The 17,655-nt window shown below is 34.3% G+C and overlaps 1 protein-coding gene across 6 annotated transcripts in view; it reads right to left on the bottom strand.

Annotated features, from left to right (window-relative positions):
* The window catches only part of FOXJ3 (forkhead box J3), a 126,470-nt gene that overhangs the window by 82,397 nt on the left and 26,418 nt on the right, over positions 1 to 17,655 (bottom strand). For all 6 annotated transcript variants that reach the window (XM_072974650.1, XM_006215838.4, XM_072974651.1 and 3 more), the window contains exon 2: positions 16,214 to 16,274. In XM_072974650.1, the coding sequence (XP_072830751.1) occupies positions 16,214 to 16,257 (44 nt within the window). In that variant the 5' untranslated portion in view covers positions 16,258 to 16,274. The remainder of the gene's footprint in view (positions 1 to 16,213; positions 16,275 to 17,655) is intronic.

The following is a 17,655-nucleotide window of genomic DNA, read 5'->3' as shown; positions in this document are numbered from 1 at the left end:
ATAAGACACTCTCTTAAAGGAGGAAGTTGATGAAGCAAACACTAAGAACTCTTAACACTGCAGGATAGAAAGCTGTAAAGAGTAACAAAGACTTGGTCAAAGATTTGGTCAAACTGTCACCTCTTGTAACTGGAAAAAAACCATGTGCCAGCTGAGGCTATACAGCAAGGAGAAAAATAACTATAGGAAAAACTGAGAATGCTGGCATGTGTTGGTGCCTCCTAGCCACTTAAACAATGTCCTAAGAGAGGGGGAAAAAAAAAAAAACTTCCTTAGAGTTATAAACAAAGAAGAAGAAAATGCAGAATTGCTAATGGAGATACTTACTCCCTGCCTATGACCTGTAATCCAAGCTATAAGTCCTATAATTTAAACCCTGCATGGTTGAAAAAACCACCAACTGCCTCTGAAGTAGCAAACTGAAGTAACTTAGTGGTAGCTACAAAACTGCAGCGGTAGCAGTAGAGAAGACTGGTGCATTGCCACACAAAAGCAATGTTGTAAGGGTGTTGACTTTCTACCCAAGACTATTGCTCAGATGGCCTCACCCAGAGCCATCATTCCCTCAGGAGCTAAAAGAGGCCAATGAACTTGGATGGGGGAAAAATATTTTCTTTGTTTCCACTAACTCATAACTGAAACTTAGCATTTCCTTTCATTATGAAACTAGAGAACAAATCATAGAAGCATTAATAATACCTGTGACTTTGCCATCAATAAAAAAATCACAAATACATTAATAAAATATGACAATGTTGCAGTCTCAATTTTTATTTAAATTCATCAACTACTTCAAAAGTACGATAGTGTATTAGACACGCCACTAGATCTTTTATTCACTGTGTTAATTTAAAGGCACATATAGCACAATGTTACAATGTGAATATTTTGTTAACCATATTTCAATATAATTAATTGGTTTTTTTGTAATCCTAAGTATTTTCATTTATGAATTTTGAGACATTATTCTGAGAAAGGTCCACAGGTTTCACCAGACTTTGAAGGAGTTCCATGGCACCAAAACAAGGTTAGAAATCCCTGCAGTAAGCAAAGCACAAAGGGCAGAGTCTTCATATTAAAAAAATTCTGCCTAGGCACGTCCTTTGGCTCAAAGCAGCAAAGAGTCTGGAAACTAAGTTTTTTGAGATAACTGTATTGGGGGAGGGGAGGGGCTAGACTGCAAAAGCCACTTAAGTCTCCAAAATAATACCCAAGCTCATCAAGAAGTGAGCTATAAAACCTGTACATTTCCCAGAAAGGGCATCTTCACCAATACCCACTTCAGATGTGGCCATGGAGGAAAAGGGGAGACCTTTCAGAGAGCACAAGCAACAATGGAGACCCCACCAGAGCAGGATCAAGAAATTTATTATACTGTCAGAGAGTCTCTGCCACTGCTACTCAGTAGGATTTTAGAATCGATAACGGCCAGTGACTAATGTGTGTTTCCTATTATCCCCTTTTCTGAGTAACAGCTTTTATTGCTATTATCCTATTCCTTCTCCACCACTATACACCAAGAAACCACTCTGGAAAGTGAATGCACCCAGAGAGCTTAGATGTTCAGCTGGATTAATAACTGCATGAAACTCTGCATTATTTCCCTTGGGAAAAGGGCAAGTGGGTTCTATGTATAGGAAGAAGAGTACAGATGGATATTTGGATACCCAAGGCAGACTGTGGCAGAAACCTAAAAAGAAAATCATCTACTATAGATTGACCTTACATTTTGTAAGCATGTGATGCTAAAAAGATTTTTTTAAATTTATAAATGAAGCAATAATTTAAGCTGTTTTCAAGCAAAAGTAGCTGGATGCTACTTTTTTCAAAATCAGTTACATACAAGCAAAGTCAAACTTTCTATTCTTAGTTTAATTTCAGCAAAATAACACAGTCAATGTCCTACACTGAAAATATATGATGATTAAAAACTGATTCTGGAGCAAGTCTGCCTGGATTGGAATTCAAACTCTTCCACTTTCAGCTATATGAACTTAAACAAGTAAATTAGCCTCTTTATGCTTCTCTTTAACTCATTTGTCAGGTGAGGATAAAAATAGTACCTACCCCAAAGGATTGCTGTGAGAATTAAATGAGTTAATACATACAAAGCACTAAGGAGAGTTTCTAACATATAGTAAATATGCACTCAATAAATGTTAGCTATTACTATCAGTCACATTCCTCAGAATTTTCTAAATTTTAAATGGTTATCACTCTTACTCTGTAGTTTCAGACTTACATGCCCTAAATCACACAATAATCATTTATCAATCTAAATGGAAATGAGCTCAATTATTTAAAGTCACTCAGAAAGGACTGTTTAAATTTTGTTTACAGATTGCATATGAGAATTGAAAACATACTTTTCCCATAGATATAAGATCCCATGATAATGAGTCCTGAAGCAGCTCACAAAATCCTATTTATTCTAAAAAGGAGTTTTCTAAATCTACAGTTCTAAGAGTATAAAGCCCCAACTGGGTATCTTGTAGCAGAAAGATAAAAGTTTAACAAGGAAAAGAAAGAAGTTTTTCCATTTTCCTGGTGCAGGACCAGCTTGTTTCTGACAAAATTTCAATGTAGTTTATATGTGGCGTACTTCTAAGTTCCTTCTATATCTTGGATCTCCCACCTCACACTGCCCTAAGCCTTCAATATTGGTCCCCAAAGTTGGTATGATAAACTCCAAAAATAATTACTTCCTCTTCTCCTCCAGTAAAACCTTTTCAAAGCAGTTGATCTCTGCTCTATTTAGGAGGAAAGTGGACAATATCAAGCTAATCACCACTAAGGTATGAATAACTGAGCCTTTCAATTTCTTATGAGCAGTGATCTTTTTAAAAGACAAGCCAAAATAATTCTCATTGGTTTGAAGTAAAAATATAGGTGGAGGAATCATAATTTAGGATAGGGAATCCGACATACAAATAATGTAAGTTCACCCTTTAAAACTCTTGACTTGCACTTTTGTTCCACCTCTGAAATTTCAAGAATATTCACAGTACAGCTTACGCAAAAATTTGGGGGATTTAGTGAGACAACTGCCATTTGTAAATAATAAAACTGTAATTTCAGAGCTATTTATCATAAAGTCAGAGATGGAAAAAAAATCTCATTATGTCATTTTTTAAAGTCCGGCTATTACCTATTTCGGAAACCAACAATATTCTTTATCTCCAAAGGAAGAAAAGTTCACAAAAGGTATGTAGTAATTCACTGTGTTTAGAAAATAATACATTTTAACAGGCTAATCTATATCTCCCTTGCTATAGGGAAGATTTCTTTAAATCCTATGTTGGAAAATGAGAATTGGTCAGAGTTCTCTTCATTATGATGTCTCATAGATATTTCACAATATTAACCCCATTTAGGTTCCTTCTTCTCTAAGTTTAAAGTCCAGAACTCCAACAGGATCGGATTTAAGAACCATAATATAGTTACTGCTCTTCTCTAAATTCTCTCAAATATAGAATCTTAGATTCATAAAACTGTACTCTAAATTCATCCAAGACATTACTCATAATGAGAACTCTATTCAGGGTAAAACTTAAAGATCATATGGCCAAAGGCTATTTTTATACTATGTATGTAATTCTCAACTTAAAAATATTTCAATTTAGGGAAGAAAAATTAATATTTTTAGACAATAACCACTGACCTACATTCTGTCATTAAGTAAGTACTATACTTTGCATTTAAATCTCACACTACCTACTGGAGTCTCTGTCTCTCGAGAAAGACTGCTGAACAACAGTTCCTCTGACACAAGAACACTCAAAGCCATCTTTGCAGATGTTATTTAAAAACCCAAATGGGGGGAGGGTATAGCTCAGTGGTAGAATGCATGCTTAGCATGCACAAGGTCCTGGGTTCAATTACCCGTATCTGCTCCAAAAATAAATAAATAACCCTAATTACTTCCCCCCACCCCCAAAAAATAATTAAAATAAAAAAATTAAAACCTAAACAGAATCTGCTATTAATACTTTGTATAGTTTTTTTTAAATGTTTGTATAAGTAATAATAAAAGTACTCTGAGTAGCATGTGTTCATTGGTTCACTTTGTCTCACTAAAATATTCATCCTGAACTTTCTGCAACCATACTACTTCAACTCACCATACAACATTTACTGGATATCCTATCTCTACACACTCTGATTCCATGGCAATATACCAATAATGGTATCAATGCTGGCAGAAGGCTAATATCGTGAAAGGTGATCCTATCTTATCTTTTAGTGTTAAGTGTGATGCACAGAAAATGCTAAGGAACCAGCTTAAGCTGCTACATATGATGTTTATGGTTCAGTGATCCTCAAAGTGTGGTCTACAGACTCTTTTGAGGGATCTGAACCGGCAAAACAACTTTCACGGTAAGATACCATTTGCCCTTTTTACCCTCATCCTCTTGTAAGTGTACAGTTGAGCTTTGCAGATGGTATGTGACAAGCGCTGTCACAAGACTGAATGCAGAGGCACAGAGGAGAATCCAGATGTCTATTAAGTCAGATAGTTTAAAAATTTGCAAAAATATAAAGCAATGCTAATCTTCTAATTTTTTTGTTTTGGAAAAAAGTTATCTTTTGTAAACTATTTTCTAATTTTTTTGTTTTAGAAAACAGTTATTTTCATAAAATGTATGTTATCTATATTAACATATGAGTTTATTATTTTTTATGTAAATTAATACATACTAATTTTCTCTTGGTTTTAATTTCTAACATAATACATTTTGATGGATATAACTCACATAAACAAATACTCCTTGGGTATTAAATATTTTTTGAGACCAAAAAGCTTAAGAATCATGTTATAAGTCAACATCTCAAAGACTAAAGTTTCTAATATACTATAATATAATGGAAAGAGTAATGGCTTTGAAGTCACCCAAATGGGCTTGAATTCTTACTCTTCCACTTACTAAATGTATCCTTGGACAAGTCAAACCTCTAAGCCTCACAGAACTGCTGTGAGAAGTAGATGACAAAATATATGGGAAACATCTTAGTGCAATGTTAATGCCTAATAGGCATTCAACAAATGACAATGATTAGAAACTTCTTTTTTTTAAAAAAAGTGCACAGCAGACAACAAAGACATAGATGAATTCAGTCCTATACTGTGGATTTAAACAAATATTTGGCATCATATTAAGTTTCCCTGGTCACAACAAGTAGGTAACATCAGGCTTTTCCTGTGGTGCACAGAACTTGAAAAGGCCAAACACCAATCTCTAAATTACCTGTAAGTCTTCTTAGAGAAGCAATCTGACATAGAGCTGTTTAACAATATGGAATGTTAATCTATAATATGTATAGATTACTCTAAAAACAAGTCCAACTCAAGTATCATAAATGCACTCTAATATCTACTTTTAGATTCCTTGTTACAATTTCAAGTACGGCTAGGTTAAAAGAAAAATTAGACTAAACTGAGTGTACTACACAACAGACTTTAGTTTTTATAAGAATTGGACCAAAAATTAAAAGGGGTGGGTAAAGAAAGATCTGGGGTGGGGAAAACACACTCAATTCTAAACTTTAAAACAATAATCACTGAAGGAAAGAAAAATTAAGAGAACTATACAAGTCAAAGGCATGTTCATTGAGGCAGTTCAGAAAACTAAGTGGGAATTAAGTTATGCCAGAATGCTAACAGTTATGAATGTCACCACTAGTCAATTGATTCTCTTAGTTAAAATCTACAAAAAAGAGACTTTCTGGTCTAAGAGCACATCAATCAATCATTATGAACTAACATAATAAATCAATACTGATTACCATTCTATAGTGTGAAAAGGCCTGAAGAGGATTAACTTCCACAGAAATTTCAGAGCTATTCAAGGTGAAATGTTCACTAATAATCAATCTGTAAGAGCTGTTGCAGCTTAAATTTATTAGACACTAGGGGAGTTTCTCTGCCTAGAGATTTATCTTGCATATTTCCACTACTGGCTCTGTAAAGATCCTATATTTTGTTTCTACTTTTTACTTCTTGCCATCATCACTTTAAAGCTTCCAAGCTTCTCAGCTTTGCAACATATCTTTAACATAGACTTTAACTATCTTTTTCTTTTCATCAAGCATAGCGATCTCTTCCATAAACAGCCTTAATAGAACTATTCAGTTCCTTAATTAGAACTACAGTTCCTTAATAGAACTACTCATTTCCTCGTATATGCTCAAGGAAGCAATAGTTCTTAACCATCTTCTAAAAATTTAGTGGCTAATTTATAAGTATGAAAGTTTTTCTTTACTCCAGCCCATCACTAAGCAAATACAGAATGATCAAGTTCTTTTCCCAACTCGTAAAGCACGGAGTATTTAAGATGATCAGATTTCAAGACTTACTGTAAAATTACAATAATCAAGACAAATGGTTTTGACTAAAGAATGGACATATAAATCAACAGGACAGAGTCCAAAAATAGAATTACACATATACAGCCAAATGACTTTTGATAAAGGTGACAGGTTGGTAGGACAGGAGAGATTGAAGAAAAAAAAAATGATGTTGAAACAACTGCCTGGTTATCTGTATGGGAAGAAAAGTTAACAGTGATCCTTATCTCACACCACACACAAAAATCTGAAAAATGAATCACATCTTAAACTATTAAAGAAGAAATAATAAGAGGACATCTTTACAACATTTGATTTGGCAAGTATTTCTCAGATATGACATGGAAAATTACAACTCATAAAACAACCGATAAGTTGGACTTCATCAAAATTAAAACCTTCTGTTTTTCAAAAGAAACTGTTAGGAGAATGAAGACAAGTCACAGACAGGCAGAAAATGTTTACAAAGTGTGTATCTTAAGAACCTATATTCAGAATATATAAAGAACTCTCAAAACTCAATAATGAAGAAAACCCAATTTTTTTAAACAGGCAAAAGATTTGAACAGATACTTCAACAAAGAAGAAATGTAATGAGGAAGAAGCACATGAAAGAATGTTCTACGTCATTAGTTATTAAGAAACTGCAAATTAAGATTACACTTAGGTATCACTACACACCTACTAGAATGGCTAAAATGAAAAGACTGACCATACCAAGTGCTGACAAAGATACTGAGGAACTCTCATACACTGCTGGTGGGAATATAAAATGGTACTACCACTTTCTAAAACAGTTTTACAGTTTCTTAAAGTTAAATATACACTTATCATAGGATAGAGTCATTTCATTCCTAGGTATTTACTCAAAATAAACCATATGTCCACACAAAGATGCATACACAAATGTTCACAGCATTTTTATTCATAATAACTAAAACTGAAAACAATCCAAAAATCCATCAACCTGTATATTCAGGTAAGTGAATATACAAATTCTTGTACATAAATCCAGTGGGACAGAAAGGAATGAACTATTGATCCATGCAGTGACATATATGAACCTCAACATAATTATGCTGAATAAAAGAAGTCAGACAAAAGGAGATCAAATGCTATCTTGCAGAGAGAGGGATGAGAGGGAAGAAGTACACAGGGACACTAGGAAACTTTTGTTAAGTGATGGATATGTTATGATAGGTGTATGTATCAAACTTATAAAATTGTGCTGTCAATTAAATCTCAATAAAGCTGGTTTTAAAAAAGAAAACAAAGTAAGTTTGCAATCTAGAGTAAGAATTTCTCAACTATGACATAAAAAGCAAAAAAACATAAAAGGAAAAATTGGTAAGTTGAGTGCTATCAAAGTTTTAAACTTTTTTCTCTGACAAAAAAATTCACATCCAGAATATTTAAAGAACTCTTAAAATGCAATAATAAAGCAAACTACTCAGTTTTAAAATGTGCAAAAGATTTGAAGGAAGACATATAAGCAGTCAATAAGCACATAAAAAGATGTTCATCACTAATCCTCAGGAAAATGCAAATTAAAATCACAATGAGATACCATTCCATACCCATTAGAATATTTAAAATTAATTTGAAAACCGTAATAATCTTCCTTCATGAACTTAGTTTAAGCCCGAGAGATTTCTTCTTGGTATCAATGATAAAAATAACTACATTTGTGTAAGGTAAAGCATGAATGACTACCCCCATTTTATATAGGTTCCAATCCAGCACTCCTCTCATTATACTAAACGGGCTTCCCTTCTTGGTTTTCTTTTTTTTTTTTCTTGAAATACCTGTAGACCGAGCCTATTGTACCTTAAGGAGCACTATGTTTTTCTCAGGCTCCATTTACTCATCTTTCCATAACCTCATGAATTGTACTTTTTAACACAGCTAACATATCACTTTGCAAACTCCAAATACATGTGGGAGGTGTAAAGAAGAATGTTAACATAACTGTGAAGAAATGGATTCCTATGCTTAAAATCTCCATTCAACACCATAACCTTCCAGAGACCAGTCCACAGCACCTATCCCTCAAACTCTCAAGTAAGTACTTAATGGGGCAAAATAATCCTTTTGTTTTCCTTTTCTTTTGTTGCTTTTATGAGAATCCTGAATGCTAGTAAACACACAGTAAGTATTTAATAAGTATCTGTCAAACTGAATAGAATTGAAGCAGGAATCCAATTTCAAATCCACAATTCTAAGGATATTCTGTTGATACTGTTTTTTGTTGTTGTTTTTGATTTCTCTGAAGGGATTCTTTAATCCTCCTTAACACAGGGTCTGCAAATTAGATACAGTGTGTAGGGATGTTCCCCCGAACCCAAGAAAGTAAGGTACGAATTCTCCTGGGATTAAGCAGGCAAACCATGAGACCTTAGTGTTCAATGTAATTGAGCAAATACCTCTCCTCACCACCACCATCTCTCTCTCCCCCAACTCCCCCACCTCAATCTCTCTCTGATAAGGAGATAGGAATCAAGTCTCTCATTCACTACCCACAGGATTACAAGGAAAGACTGAATCCTAAAAGTATCCTCTCCTGAAATCCTAACTGTTCTCAGTCAATGCTGGACACATGCTGCTTTGTATCAGAAACGTTTTGTAGTGTTTTGCATAGCTCACCAAGCCCTTCCTCAGTGTTCTTTCCAGCCCCAGAGGCCTGAAAGTCAGTAATACACAACAAATTAAAGGATCTGAACCAGGGTTGGTACCTGACCCAAACCGTTCATCTGAATTTTCTTCTTCAGGAATTCAGAATTAGGACCGAAACAGTCTGGGCTGGTCTCCTGAAAGAAAGAAGCTATGAACTTGAGAGATATGGGATGGCTACGTGCCAAAAAGGCAAAGAAACCTGGTGTACAGAAATGAAGAGGTAAGTTACATTCAGAGAAAAGCAACAGAAGAGGGAATATACTGCCAGGTTCCTAAAAACCTAAGCTCTGTTCCCTTAAGAGATCCAGCTGTATCTCTGGGTTCTGTGTTACAGTATTTGAAATAAATTTCTTTTCTTTTTCATTTGATATATCCAGTGCTGGTTTCCTTTACTTGTAACCAAGCAAAGGTCGACTAAAATAAGCTGACTAATCAAATCATATAATTTCTTCTTTTTTATTTTTCAGTATAATTATTTTATACTATAAGCACTATTGTTAGGCACAGATTTTATATTTAACTCCTCTTTTACTTGGCAGTATATTCAGTGATGTTTTTTATATCCTATTACCTCTGACGTTATTCTCTCCCAAGTATATGAATTCATGACAACTCAAATTTCTCCATCATCTCCCTATAAAGAAACAGCTGCCTTTCATTACAAGATTTTTTTCAATTTTAGACAATGTATTTAAAAATTAAATTTCCTATCACTTTTTGCCAGTTTCCAGCATTGATATTTCTCATTTGTATTTATTTTTTATAGTATCTATCCTCAATTAAGTGACATATTTTTTAGTATCCCTCATTTAAGAAAAAGTCTCAAATTATAATAAATACCAACAGCCAAGAAGCAGAATATAGTGATTAAGAGCATAAGCACTGGAGCAAGACCTAAGTATGGATCCTAGGCTTTGTCTCTTATTCACAGCATGTCCTTGAGTTGCTTAACTATTTAATCTCAGTTTCCTCATTTGTGAAATGAAGATAATAATGGTATAAACATCACAGAGTTGTTGGGGTAATTTAATTAATATGCTTAATTAATACCTGGCCTAGTATATTAGTAAGAACACCATAAAGCTAGCTATCAAAGTCAATATTTACCCACAAAAGTAACTTTTATATGTCCTTAAGTCAATGAATAGTCAATGGTACTCTTCAATACCTTATGCTCAGAAATGGAAGTCCAAGAGCACTAGGTCATCGTAGATCAAAGATTAAATTACATTCAGGATGATCTAGATCAGCGTTAGTCAACAGAACCTTCTGCAACAAGGGAAATGTCTGTGTGCTATCCAATATGATAGTAGCCATGTGAGGCTACTAAGAACCGAAAATATGGCCAGTGTGAATGAGGAACTAATTTTTTTTAATTAATTTAAATTTAAATAGCTACATGAGGCTATAGTGGCTACCATATCAGACAGTAAAGCTTTAGAAGATTGAAAACAAAAGCATTGTTAAATTTTTTTGGCTTAACAATGCATTTTAGAAAAAGTTTCTGTAATGATCAAAATTAAGAAGGTTTCTCAGGGGGGTGGAGGGTGGGAAGGGATAGACTGGGATTTCAAAATTGTAGAACAGATAAACAAGATTACACTGTATAGCACAGGGAAATATACACAAAATGTTATGATAACTCACAGAGAAAAAAATGTGACAATGAGTGTGTATATGTCCATGAATGACTGAAAAATTATGCTGAACACTGGAATTTGACACAACATTGTAAAATGATTATAAATCAATAAAAAATGTTAAAAAAAAGGTTTCTCATTACTCTTTATTTAATTGGAATATGCCAGATCTAAACATGCAAATTAATAGATTTTATCAATTACAAAAAAAGTTTGATAAAGATAACAATGATAAACTGTGGCATGATAATGCAAAAGCTATTTCTGCCACTGTGTGGGACTGACCTAAAGGTATAAAGTTGTATTAATTATAAATATAATAAACATGTAATATTAAATGTCAGCAACATTCTTAGCCTGAGGCCAGTTGCAAACTTGAACACTACTGGAAGATAGTCTAGAATCTAAGAATTTAGGGTGAAGCAAAGAAGGTGAAAAAGAAATCCTCTTCTACCCCATGTTCTTGAGCTGACAGCAAAGGATACAAATATATCCTATTTTATTCTAAAAATAGTGATTCCTTTGCCATCTACTACTGAAAAATAATGCAAAAGAGGGAAAAATATACCAGATGCCTTATGTATATAATTTATTTCATGTATCCTAACAGGCAGGTGAGGTAAACATTAACAATTCTATTACAGCAAAATTAGGAATAGTGCAGCAACTTGTTCAAGATCATATGGATAATATGTGACAGAGATCTGAACCTGTATCTACCCAATTCTAAGACTATATACCAGAGCTGCCTTCCATATTAAGTCTGCTACTAGACACAAGACAGCAAGAAGATTTAAATATACCTCCTCTGGTCATTCTAAATAAGCAGGGTCATCAATATCAAAAGAAGGGAAATGAGGAAACAGATGGACAGGAAATTCATCTGGGACACTAACACACAAGATTCTCTAGTGCTAAAATATCCTTATGTGCTCCCTAACATATCCTAAACAAATAGACTGGATCAATAATAAAAGACATCTTGAAGGGAGAAGCATAACAAAAAAGAGAAACAAGTGTGAACAAGAAAAACAGAAAAAGATAACAAGAGAAAGAGATCTCAGGCAGAGCATAGGGAGTATCACCAGAAACTACTTGGAGTACTACAGATAAACCCAGTGTCCTAGGCTGAATACACATACAAACCATAAAATCAATCCTCATAAGTGTTAGGCAATTTAGAAATGCAGGAAAGGCCCATTTTATCAAGTCCAAAGAATTACAAATTTTTATTTTGCTTTAATCAAACGAAATTATAAAAATAGTCTATTGCTACAATATGTGAAAGTAGTATATTACATACATGTATGTGTTTACCTATCTACATAAAGCAAATGTTCAAGGAAAGGGCTTGTTTTTCAGTAAGCTTTTGCTCTTACTGAATCTGTACCTGGAACTAAAATGCAGGTACACCTCAGGATCTGAATCCATCTTATATAAACTCAGTAATAGATTCTGCTAATTTTTAATTTGTTTTTTGTTTTGGGGGAAGGTAAATAAGGTTTATTTATTTACTTATTTATTTTAATGGAGCTACTAGGGACTGAACCCAGGACCTCACACATGCTAAGCATTATTCTACCGCTGAGCTATACCCTCTCCTCCCCGATTTTGCTATGTTTTTAAGATTCTACTGTCTCACAGAAGCTGTATCCATCACTATTTGAACTCCTATTCTTGCTATCCAAAACTAAGGAATTAAATAGATGTAGACGACCCAGTATTCACTATTCCGACTCTTTACTATCCCAACTCAAGATATGAATGCAGTAGATTCAGACTACAAGGAATACTTGTGAGTCTTGATACATTTTTAATATAATTTCACATGATTCACAAAATTAGCATTTTTAGCAACATGCAAATATTCTACTAAAATCACATAAACACTGACTGCAAAACAGATCTGAGAAAAGATTTTTTATACCATATTTCTTGGTAGTTTGCTGACACAAGTTATTAAGTTATTATTGCCCCTCAGTTTCAAACTCCCATCTCTTCTTCCCATCTGCCTTAATGACGCTGGACCTGAGACTCTGCAAACCACATTGCTGCTTTGCCAGCTCATTTCCTATAAGGTTCTGCCAAGAGGGAACACTAAAGATGGACTACAAGCCTGGAGATGGAAAAACATACTTGTGCTTTCCGGTCTATTCTTTGAGCTTCGTAAGAGCATCATCTCAGCAAGTTTCTTCATTCCTATAGCAGAAGGTCCTCCCCATAGCAGAAAGTGAATCCAGTTTGAAGTTTTTCCAGTACTTATGGAACTAGCTTAATCATAACCCCACTCAAAGACACCAGGACCAGCCAGCACCTTTTCCCCAGAGTTCTGGGTCTCAAACCCATGGGACTCCTATTCTGAGCTTAGACACAAGCACTAGCCATGTAGTGAGTGCCTTCTCCCCAGAGGTCTGAATTTTGGTTCCACAGGACACTTCCTCTTAAGTCTCTAGGTTTTCCATCTGGTCCCTGAGCCCTTAGGGCTGGTAACCACTTCTAGAAGTGTTTATCTCCGTGATACCTCAGTTTTATTTTTATCCTTTCTGTTACCTAGTTAACAACTTTATATTTAGTTAATGATTCTATTAAAATCTCTATTCAAATAACTGGTGTGTTATCTGCCTCCTGAAGAACCCCGACTGATAAAACAGTCTCATTATACTGTAATAGAACACAATGTTATTAAGGGTAACTTTTGTTAAAATGCAGTCTACCTACACTAGCAAGTAAAGAAGAACTACATGTTAGTTAAGAGCAACCTGATCAAAATTAGAGCATACTTTGATATACACAGTATCTACCAGTATAAAATTGTATGATGTGAAGATATTAACAATGGCTGTCCTCCCAAAATTTCTACAACATGCATTACTTTTTAATCATAAAAATACAAGTATGATTTTTTAATCCTAACATATTTACATTAAACAAGGATCTAATATCATCTATAGAAAACAATGAATTAAAACCCTCTCCTACTCAATAAATTATTTAAATGTCACATACTTTCATTCTTTCTTCTATCTTCATTTACATATAAATCAACCACTCCCATTTCTCCAGTTCTTCTCCACCAGCTCTCATGTTTCCTGTTTTGAGGCTAGCCACTTTCTAGAGATACAGATAGTACACAGAGGTACATACACGATATAAAAGTGGAATACATAAGAAAAGGATGGCAAACAAGCAATGTTTGTCAGTAGGTTTGAGTTACTTTAAGATTTCTGGTTCTACTTCTATTTGGATAGTATAGTTGGGGAGGCCATTTCTGATTTGCATAAGATTTTATGGGAAAATGGACTAAAATTTATTGTGTTTTAAAGTAATCCACTTTTCTCTTCCCCTCACCAAAAAAAAAAAAAAAGTCATTGTTTTCTTCTCTTCCTTGTATCAATCCAATGCTGGCTTTCAGTTAGAAAAATCAATGACAAACAATGGTCTTCTACCCATACAACTGAAAAGAGGAATCCTCTACTTCATAGATGGACCATATAGAATATTACAAAAATGAAAGATCAGGATATAAGGACACTAAATTATCCTAATTCAAATACCATAGAGCCTTTTAGTTTATTATTAGCTAAATGCTAAATGTATAGCTATATCCACAAAAAATATGATTCTAGGATATTATACATAAGAATTTTAACACAGTGAGCAAATTAGAAAATAACTCATGGTATCTCTTCTCTTTCATCATCCCTTCCAATTCTGCAATTCTGTCAAGCAAAAAATCTTTGGTATATATCATTCTTAACCCAATGTCATATATACGCTTAACCTAAAACATAAATAAACAAATAAAGGGATTTTTAAATCTCAGTGAATGACTTTAATAAGACTGTTTCAGCACATCCCACAACTAAAGTATCTTTAAGGAAGTCTAATCAGTGGAAGATCAAAGTCTGCAAAAATATCCTGATATGCCATATCTAAAGTTTTAAATAATCAAAAAAAAATGTAAAATGACTCCTTCCCCTGCCATTATACTAATCAGAAATCACTGTTAAGTGAAATCTCCAAATAGCAGCTTTGGAGATTGAAAAAAAAGATAACAGTCTTTTTAAAACAAGGTTCTTTTCAGCAGTATACAGGTGTCCTTTGTTTGCAGGGGCAGTGAGGGGGTATGGTGAGGGAGGTAGAGAATGGATTTCAACAAAGTAGAAAAGCAATCACTCCATCAATTTCCATTATAAGTTGAAGATGCATTCTCAGGGAAAGAAATGCCATAATGGCATGGAGTAAAGCTTACAAGTATACAAAAACTAAAAAGGCAATTTTGTTTTTCTTTATGGCATTCTGAACAACCAGAATTTCTTCCAAGCCTAAGGATTCCTTGACTTCACATTCATGGCTCTAACAATTTTGAATCACTCCTCTCTCTCCTGTCCTCTAAGACTGGGCAATTCCAACTCTCTTCATCACTTATTCTGTTCTAGCCACAAATATGCAAGACAAGTCTCCTGCCTTGGCATTTCCTGGATTCCCTCTGCCCAGAATGCTCATCTTCCACCTATCCAATGTATGGCTCATTCCATCACTCTTTCAGGTCTTCATTCAAATGAAGCTCTCCCTGGCTACCTTATCTAAAATAACACATATCCCTTATTTCCTATACCACTTCTCTATTTTATTTTTCACCTTAGCCCTTATCACTGTCACTATCTAACATACTTCTTATTTTATTAACTGTCCCTCCACCAAAATGCAAGTTCTGTGATTACAGGATTTTTATCTGTTATGTTCACTACTGTAGCCCAGCATTTAGAATAGCTCCTGACAATACATTAGGTGCTCAATATGCTGAATAAATAAATGATACAGCTAGCTGCAACAACCCGTGTAACTGGCAGGTACTGCTATCAACACTTCATATTCTAGTCTGAAAGATTTCAATTATCAGATTAGATTTAGGTTATTTTTTTCAAACTGTGCTGTGGGAACTGCAGTAATCCTTTAGGGGCAACTGTGAGGGTAGAACACAGAAGCCTAAGCAAGCAGAAAACTCCCACATTTATCTGTTTTATTCACAGGATTTCACATAAGATTTAATCTGTTAAAAGGATTTAGCAACTTCAAGAAAGATCTAAAGCTGAGTTAAATACAACTTAGTTTCTACTTTTTTACATTTTACCTATTTATTATAAATGAGGATAATCTAGATATTGCGTTAAATCGTCCTTTAGAAAGAGGTTTAAATAACCATCTAGTCTTATTTTAATAACTGCTACAAAGGCAATCAAAAATTACTATGTATTCCCTAATTAAAACAAGTAGAAAGCAGATAAGCTTTTTTTTAAAAAAGGAGTAACAAAGAAGTATAAAATTTTTATCTCATGTACAAGAACATATATAAATTCACTAGTGGAGATTAAGATCCAAATCTCATTACCACAAATATCTCTGTAAACAAAAATCTCTCTCAATCCCACTGCTTAACAAAACAAACTACAATATTTTATTCTGAACCTCACAGTGAAACTGATTCTAATGACTTGACCAGCAAAACTTTTAAAATGTTACATGTTCCAATAAAGAAAAAAAAGAGCACTCACCTTAATGAAGTTACAGATGGACAAGCCTGTCCATACAAACCCATCTGGCCACAAAGAGAATCTGGAAAGTGAAAAAGAGTTAGTTATCAGATGCTCCAAAGTAAATTAAAGTATAAATCACACTACCATTCTAAAACAGAAATAGAAGGCTAAAAGGTACACCATTATATGAGCACATATCCACATGATTAGAAAATGCTACTGAGCAAAAAGGTTTACACTGAGCAGACAGACATACCAGGAAGCATAAGAAAAATAGGCACACTATAACCGTAACATACAAAAAAGCTCAAAAATTCATAAATTTAACAAATTATTATGCTTATGTTATAGATAGTGTCAAAACCGTTCAGCAGAATCCTAAGGATTCCAGAGAGGTGTCTAGGCTACCAAACAGCCAAGAATGCATGATCCCATTTCCACATAATTTTCTCCCAGCCCATTTACTCTTCAGTCAAAGCAGCACTGTATTTGTTGGTATTATATACTGGACTTCACTAAGACTTCATCTGAAGAACAGTTCTATTGTTTGTTTTTTTTTTAAAGGTTAAGAATAGCAGCGACAGAAGGAACTTTGTTCAAATTCTAGCTGTGATGCTATGAGACCTTGAAGAATTTATATAAACTCAGGGAACCTCCATTTCTTCATCTGTAATTTGGGGATAATACCACCTATATGACTATTTATTCATCAGAGATAAACTGCAAGTTTGTCATTAGAGTTAAATAAATCAGTGAACAAATGTAAAATTGTCTATTAGCACTCTGGCACATGGAGATCCCCAAGTGTCCAGTAACAGGAATGAGAGAAGTTGGAATGGATATAAGTGTATATACATAAGCATAACACTGTACTAGTGGAGGAGACTGTGTGTACAACTAAAGAGAACATGTTCACTCTAAAGGGATCAACTTCAGTTCTAGCCAACTGTTGCTACACAGGACTGCAAGCCCAGTATTGTAAGAACTTCTAATTTTTCAAGAGATGCAAGATATCCAAAATTTTATTTGAAATCTCCTGATTTTTATTTTCTAAATACTATGTGGGACAAAGAAAACACTGGATGTTGTCCCAAGTTTATAACTTTTAATTTAGAGGCTGACTGAATTCCCTGCATCTAATTGTCCCTGCATGCACTGAAGAGAGACAGATACTTCTACTTCTGCCAGAATGACAAGATAAATAGCTTGATTAACATGCCCACTGAAAATAACAAACACTGGACAAAATCTTTAATCTTTATAATCAATAACCTGAAAGAAAATAAAGTATGATCAAGGCCAAAATCCAAGTGAAAGACGGAAACTACGTAAGTATGCATAGTACTGGAACCAGCTTTCACTTACCTTTAGGACATTTTACCAACCCCTTTGAATTTCAGTTTGCAATTCCAAGGCCAACTGGGGCTCAAGGTACAAGAGGTGAAGTCCAAGTGTTACCC

Source organism: Vicugna pacos, chromosome 13 (assembly GCF_048564905.1).
Source record: "Vicugna pacos chromosome 13, VicPac4, whole genome shotgun sequence".
Taxonomy (NCBI): domain Eukaryota; kingdom Metazoa; phylum Chordata; class Mammalia; order Artiodactyla; family Camelidae; genus Vicugna; species Vicugna pacos.
Note: the sequence above shows the minus strand (reverse complement) of the source record. Positions and strands in the feature narration are given on the sequence as shown.